The following is a 7,686-nucleotide window of genomic DNA, read 5'->3' as shown; positions in this document are numbered from 1 at the left end:
GCACCTGGAGAGTGGACCGTCCCTCCACTCATCGACCAGTCAGGAGAGCGGACCTACTAGACTCAACGTCAACACACTGCACCTGGAGAGTGGACCGTCCCTCCACTCATCGACCAGTCAGGAGAGCGGACCTACTAGACTCAACGTCAACACACTGCACCTGGAGAGTGGACCGTCCCTCCACTCATCGACCAGTCAGGAGAGCGGACCTACTAGACTCAACGTCAACACACTGCACCTGGAGAGTGGACCGTCCCTCCACTCATCGACCAGTCAGGAGAGCGGACCTACTAGACTCAACGTCAACACACTGCACCTGGAGAGTGGACCGTCCCTCCACTCATCGACCAGTCAGGAGAGCGGACCTACTAGACTCAACGTCAACACACTGCACCTGGAGAGTGGACCGTCCCTCCACTCATCGACCAGTCAGGAGAGCGGACCTACTAGACTCAACGTCAACACACTGCACCTGGAGAGTGGACCGTCCCTCCACTCATCGACCAGTCAGGAGAGCGGACCTACTAGACTCAACGTCAACACACTGCACCTGGAGAGTGGACCGTCCCTCCACTCATCGACCAGTCAGGAGAGCGGACCTACTAGACTCAACGTCAACACACTGCACCTGGAGAGTGGACCGTCCCTCCACTCATCGACCAGTCAGGAGAGCGGACCTACTAGACTCAACGTCAACACACTGCACCTGGAGAGTGGACCGTCCCTCCACTCATCGACCAGTCAGGAGAGCGGACCTACTAGACTCAACGTCAACACACTGCACCTGGAGAGTGGACCGTCCCTCCACTCATCGACCAGTCAGGAGAGCGGACCTACTAGACTCAACGTCAACACACTGCACCTGGAGAGTGGACCGTCCCTCCACTCATCGACCAGTCAGGAGAGCGGACCTACTAGACTCAACGTCAACACACTGCACCTGGAGAGTGGACCGTCCCTCCACTCATCGACCAGTCAGGAGAGCGGACCTACTAGACTCAACGTCAACACACTGCACCTGGAGAGTGGACCGTCCCTCCACTCATCGACCAGTCAGGAGAGCGGACCTACTAGACTCAACGTCAACACACTGCACCTGGAGAGTGGACCGTCCCTCCACTCATCGACCAGTCAGGAGAGCGGACCTACTAGACTCAACGTCAACACACTGCACCTGGAGAGTGGACCGTCCCTCCACTCATCGACCAGTCAGGAGAGCGGACCTACTAGACTCAACGTCAACACACTGTTATTTCATTGTATGAATTGGATGTATACTATGTTTCGGGGCTCTCTTCTGCTAGTTCCCTATGAGCTAAACGAAGGAGTCCGTGCACGCTTTGCCAAATATCTTTGTCTCATAATAAACTGCCTTACTATAAACTGAATCACCCGGTCCAACGTCTTGACTTGGTCTCCTTCTCAAATAACTAATCATCAACAATTTCAAGGTTTTACTGCTAACCTACAAAGCATTACATGGGCTTGCTCCTACCTATCTTTCCGATTTGGTCCTGCCGTACATACCTACACGTACGCTACGGTCACAAGACGCAGGCCTCCTTATTGTCCCTAGAATTTCTAAGCAAACAGCTGGAGGCAAGGCTTTCTCCTATAGAGCTCCATTTTTATGCAATGGTCTGCCTACCCATGTGAGAGACACAGACTCGGTCTCGGCCTTTAAGTCTTTATTGAGGACTCATCTCTTCGGTAGGTCCTACGATTGAGTGTAGTCTGGCCGAGAGGTGCGAAGGTGAACGGCAAGGCACTGAAGTGACGAACCGCCCTTGCTCCCCTCGCTCCACTGGGATTCTCTGCTTCGGACCATATAACAGGGGCTGAGTCACTGGCTTACTGGTGCTCTAGGAGGGCTGCGTCACGTCGTGCCAGGCTTGAGTCACTGACTTGATCTTCCTGTCCGGTTTTGCGTCCCCCTCGGGCTCGTGCGGTGGAGGAGATCTTTGTGGGCTATACTCAGCCTCGTCTCAGGGTAGTAAGATGGTGGTCTGTTGATATCCCTCTAGCGGTGTGGGGTCTATACTCAGCCTGGTGGTCTGTTGATATCCCTCTAGTGGTGTGGGGTCTATACTCAGCCTGGTCTGTTGATATCCCTCTAGTGGTGTGGGGTCTATACTCAGCCTGGTCTGTTGATATCCCTCTAGTGGTGTGGGGTCTATACTCAGCCTGGTCTGTTGATATCCCTCTAGTGGTGTGGGGTCTATACTCAGCCTGGTCTGTTGATATCCCTCTAGTGGTGTGGGGTCTATACTCAGCCTGGTGGTCTGTTGATATCCCTCTAGTGGTGTGGGGTCTATACTCAGCCTGGTCTGTTGATATCCCTCTAGTGGTGTGGGGTCTATACTCAGCCTGGTCTGTTGATATCCCTCTAGTGGTGTGGGGGCTATACTCAGCCTGGTCTGTTGATATCCCTCTAGTGGTGTGGGGTCTATACTCAGCCTGGTCTGTAGATATCCCTCTAGTTGTGTGGGGTCTATACTCAGCCTGGTCTGTAGATATCCCTCTAGTGGTGTGGGGTCTATACTCAGCCTGGTCTGTTGATATCCCTCTAGTGGTGTGGGGTCTATACTCAGCCTGGTCTGTTGATATCCCTCTAGTGGTGTGGGGTCTATACTCAGCCTGGTCTGTTGATATCCCTCTAGTGGTGTGGGATCTATACTCAGCCTGGTCTGTAGATATCCCTCTAGTTGTGTGGGGTCTATACTCAGCCTGGTCTGTAGATATCCCTCTAGTGGTGTGGGGTCTATACTCAGCCTGGTCTCAGGGCAGTAAGTTGGTGGTCTGTAGATATCCCTCTAGTGGTGTGGGGGCAGTGCTTTGGCAAAGTGGGTGGGGTTATATCCTTCCTGGTTGGCCCTGTCCGGGGGGTATTGTTGGATGGGGCCCCAGTGTTCCCTGACCTCCCCCTGTCTCAGTCTCTATGCTGCAGCACTCTGTGCCAGGGCTGGGTTCAGTCTGTTATATCTGGTGTCCTGTGTATTCTTAAGAACGCGCCATCTAATTCTCCCCTCCAGGAGGACGAGAGCCCTAGGACCATGCCTCTGGCTATCCTCGTCTCCAGTGCTGCTGATCCACTTTCTGCTGTCCTACCTGGGGCTATGGAACCCTGGCCTGTTCACCAGATGTGCTACCTTGTCGTGCTGCTGCTCCATTTTCAACTGTTCTGCGATTATTATTTGACCCTGCTGGTCATCTATGAACATCTTGACAAACAATCTGTTCTTAATGGCCATGTACTCTTATAATCTCCACCTGGCACAGCCAGAAGAGGACTGGCCACCCCTCAAAGCCTGGTTCCTCTCTAGGTTTCTTCCAAGGTTCCTTGCCTTTCCAGGGAGTTTTTCCTAGCCACCGTGCTTCTACATCTGCATTGCTTGCTGTTTGGGGGTTTTAGGCTGGGTTTCTGTACAGCACTTTGTGACATCGGCTGATGTAAAAAGGCCTTTAGAAATACATTTTGATTGAATAATGATTGATTTAAATGATGACACGAGTCATAAATACACAGTGAATAACGAATAGAAATAACATGGCTATACAGGCAGTACTAAATGGATGTGCAGGGGTACGAGGTAATTTAGGAAGCTATGTACATATAGGTAGGGGTTTCGACTGTTTAGAATGATGATATGATACAAGGTTATGATTAATAAGTTGACTGTTTATGGATGTGATAGGTAAAGACCTTTAGAGTTTAATCCGGGAGATGGTAACTCTTTAAAGAACCGCTCTCGTGGTGCCCCAGATCCTAATGAGTTAATTGTTACATGATTAATTAAAAAAAATCAGGTAACAATTAAACATAGTTTGTTATTTATCTAATCAACTGTCTTCAGACTAATGTTAAAGTCAAGTCACGACAGGTGCGACTCGAGTTTCGCCCTCAGTTGGAAGACGGTGACCCCTTTTGTTCAGTGACAGTGGAGGAAAGGGAGAGTGGAGGAATGTTGAGAAAGGAACCCTCAGTCTGCTGCTCTCTCCCTCCGCTGAGACGGACCCTCAGTCTGCTGCTCTCTCCCTCCGCTGAGACTGACCCTCAGTCTGCTGCTTTCTCCCTCCGCTGAGACGGACCCTCAGTCTGCTGCTCTCTCTCTCTGCTGAGACTGACCCTCAGTCTGCTGCTCTCTCCCTCCGCTGAGACGGACCCTCAGTCTGCTGCTCTCTCCCTCCGCTGAGACTGACCCTCAGTCTGCTGCTTTCTCCCTCCGCTGAGACTGACCCTCAGTCTGCTGCTCTCTCCCTCCACTGAGACTGACCATCAGATGCAGGCACCATCAGCCCAGTGAAATAAAACGCTAATAATTTAAATGTATGCTCACTCAGCTGTGCCTCAAAAGTAATACAACAACAGATCTATTACCGGTGTGATCATATAGCCTACCTCAACATTTGTTTATATAATTAAAAAAATGTTATGGGATGCATTTTCTCCATTGTTCTTGATGGTAGGCCACTCTGGTAGGTCTACATTATGATCAAATAGCCACAGTAGCCTACTTGTCCACTGTTAAAACTGTAACTTAAAGCAGGTACAGCCTCAGTGTTCACAGTAAACGCGCTCTGGAAGTTGTACAGAATTTTCACAACGTTCAAGTTTGCGCTCAGCAGACCTGAAATTTGCTCAGTGCCCCGAAGAAGAGAAGAAAAAAAAAAAAAAAAAAAAAAAAAAAAAAAATGTAGGTAATGCATTATAGCTCCAGCTATACCGTGCAGCGTCATCAGGGTAATTCCTGTTTGAAGATAACCATCACATCATAAAAACTAAAACCAAAACAACAAAAAACAGGTGAAACAAGAACCAGTTCCTGTTTATGGTCATTGGTGCGCTGTACCTTTTTGGGTGGCGGGGGAGGTTTCTGTGTGAAGGCTATTTTGACAGCCTCAGGGGGCGACTCTGCTTCTGTATTCAGACCCTTCTTAGAGTCCGTCTCAGAGAGCACCACGAAAAAGTGATGGCATTTCTCACACTTTACAAAACGTGTTGACGCTGGGGGAGAAAAAAAAATGTATACAATTGGAAATGTTTCCCTTATCCATCTCTGATTTCATACAATAGTAGTGACTGTGTGACAAGTCAAATCATTTATACCACTGCTTTTTCTACAACTTGAATCTTTAGAAAATACAGCCTGTGTGAACATCATATCTTTTTTTTTTTTTAAAAGGTACTCACATACAAAGGTCTCCACATGTGTACATGGGTCTCCACATTTGGGACAGTGCAGCTGGTTACCCCCCTTCCCTGATCCACCAGAAGAGGCCGAAGGTCTCTTTCCTTCACTGAGGTTCTTCTGCATATGATCAACACAATAGAGAGAGAGAGAGAGACATACTATCATGAATGCAACACAGCAGGAAAAACAATGTAGCCACAGATAGGAAGCTATGTCATTGTCACTTGTTGAAAACCACTGTGTATTTATTAGAAAGTCTATTATTGTGTCTTGTCACCACCAGAGATGGGGGTCAGTTCCATTTCAATTATGATGTCACCACCAGAGATGGGGGTCAGTTCCATTTCAATTATGATGTCACCACCAGAGATGGGGGTCAGTTCCATTTCAATTATGATGTCACCACCAGAGATGGGGGTCAGTTCCATTTCAATTATGATGTCACCACCAGAGATGGGGGTCAGTTCCATTTCAATTATGATGTCACCACCAGAGATGGGGGGTCAGTTCCATTTCAATTATGATGTCACCACCAGAGATGGGGGTCAGTTCCATTTAAATTATGATGTCACCACCAGAGATGGGGGTTAGTTCCATTTCAATTATGATGTCACCACCAGAGATGGGGGTCAGTTCCATCATTAAATCAAGATGTCACCGCTTAGCATAAACAGATCTGGGAACAAGCCGTCTGACAGCACAAACAGATCTGGGTCCAAGCTAGTCACCACTGGGTGATTCATTCTGTAAAGCGGCAAACAGATATGTCCTAATCCAACGGAATCAAGTTTACCTTTCCATCGTCGCTGGATCCATCCTTGGTTGTTCCATCTTTAGCAACGAAACATACTGCCGTTTCATGGAAGGATCTCACTCGGACTCTGGGATGTAGGTGAGCTTCACATGAACTAGGTCTGCTCAAAGCATACAGTTGAACACGAGAACCAGACAGTCCTGTACAACAGAAACACAACGCAACCAAATGTTTAGGCCTATATTATAAATCTATAAACTTGTACTTATTTTATTTCTGGATGGCCATGATTCATATTAGGTCAGGCTAACTTCCCCGTTCCATAGATATAGAATGATTCATTCTAATGCTATGCCTTGTTTCCTCCCCCATCAGCCAATCATTAGATCAGCCTTTCCCGGAAATCATGAATTAGGACGGAGCCTAACGTGTTGTTTACAAATGTCAACATCAACATTTGGTATTACGGAAATATAGCTAGCTGCCGCATGTGACATTGCACACAATTCTCACACCAAATGTGTCAAAAGATGTTAAATGTAAAAGCAATGCAACAGGACGACCTGTTTTCAAAAACGACTTAACGAGGTCATTGTCACGTAGTTTCTCTAGAGACGCGTTTAGATAGATTACTGTAGTTAATAACTTGACAATTTCTCAAGATTGCAAAGTGTTCTTACCTCTGTGTGCTGAATTCAAGAATATCCTCACGGCCGATGATGTGCATGTGCAGGACATACTTTAGTCAATCAATGTCTAGCAAATAAAACACAGATTAAAAAAATAAAATAATAATAAACAGGATTAAAACTAACCAGCATGAATCATCCCGGGCAGCTGTTAGGTACTGTAGTTACCTAGGACATTGGTAGCTAGCATCAGTAACATTACAAACACAAATCTGACGGAACTAAACTCCTTACTAACAATACAGCTAACTAGTTATTCAGTTTCACCCGTCAACAAGTAGCAGCGGGCTCAACTAGTTACGTGATTTACAAAGCTATTATACAAAGTTGAAATAGAAATAACTTCCCCTGGAGCTGGAAGGCCAAAGCCGGACTTGGAAGCCAGTGGGGAAGCTAACTTGCTAATTTTAGCTAGCAAACACGGCTAACGACAGAAAAACAAGTGAGCATTCCGGAAAAAAGGTCATTTATCTAGCTAACCGGTGAAATATAACTAAACATGTCAACTGGTTAGCTATGTGACATGTTTAAGAGACTCAAAAATGTAAGACTTAACAATAATAGTTTACTAGCCAGTTAACTTTACCTGTCGACTACGTAAAAGAGCACGATGGAACCAAAAACAAGTTTTTGACAGTTTTCTTCCCGGAGCACAATTATTTATTTTTTTGTCGAGTCACTGCGACTGTTTTAAGGGTAACAGGTCAACGATGTCCTTCATAACCAATGTGTTACCGTCCAGGTAGTATGGGGTAACCCCGCTTGTTTACGTGCTAATCGGGAAACTGGGACATTTCAGACTTGCTGATTCGTTAAACGCTGTATAACTACAGCCCAGATAGGTTCTCAACCTCATAACTAGCTAGTTATCAATTTCAGACTTGCTGATTCGTTAAACGCTGTATAACTACAGCCCAGATAGGTTCTCAACCTCATAACTAGCTAGTAATCAATTTCAGACTTGCTGATTCGTTAAACGCTGTATAACTACAGCCCAGATAGGTTCCCAAACTCATAACTAGCTAGTAATCAATTTCAGACTTTCAATCAA

General features: G+C 46.8%; 1 protein-coding gene across 1 annotated transcript in view; it reads right to left on the bottom strand.

Moving 5' to 3' along the window:
- LOC106561783 (ATP-dependent clpX-like chaperone, mitochondrial) overlaps nt 1-7,463 on the bottom strand; it is a 36,368-nt gene extending 28,905 nt beyond the window's left edge. Inside the window, exons 1-5 of the mRNA XM_082957464.1 lie at nt 7,222-7,463; nt 6,627-6,702; nt 5,986-6,146; nt 5,192-5,309; nt 4,851-5,005 (exon numbers count right to left, since the gene is read on the bottom strand). Of these exons, the coding sequence (XP_082813590.1) occupies nt 4,851-5,005; nt 5,192-5,309; nt 5,986-6,146; nt 6,627-6,684 (492 nt within the window). The 5' untranslated portion in view covers nt 6,685-6,702; nt 7,222-7,463. The remainder of the gene's footprint in view (nt 1-4,850; nt 5,006-5,191; nt 5,310-5,985; nt 6,147-6,626; nt 6,703-7,221) is intronic.
- Between the last annotated feature and the right edge of the window lie 223 nt (nt 7,464-7,686).

Source organism: Salmo salar, chromosome 10, assembly GCF_965601325.2.
Source record: "Salmo salar chromosome 10, fSalSal1, whole genome shotgun sequence".
In the NCBI taxonomy this organism is placed as follows: domain Eukaryota; kingdom Metazoa; phylum Chordata; class Actinopteri; order Salmoniformes; family Salmonidae; genus Salmo; species Salmo salar.
Note: the sequence above shows the minus strand (reverse complement) of the source record. Positions and strands in the feature narration are given on the sequence as shown.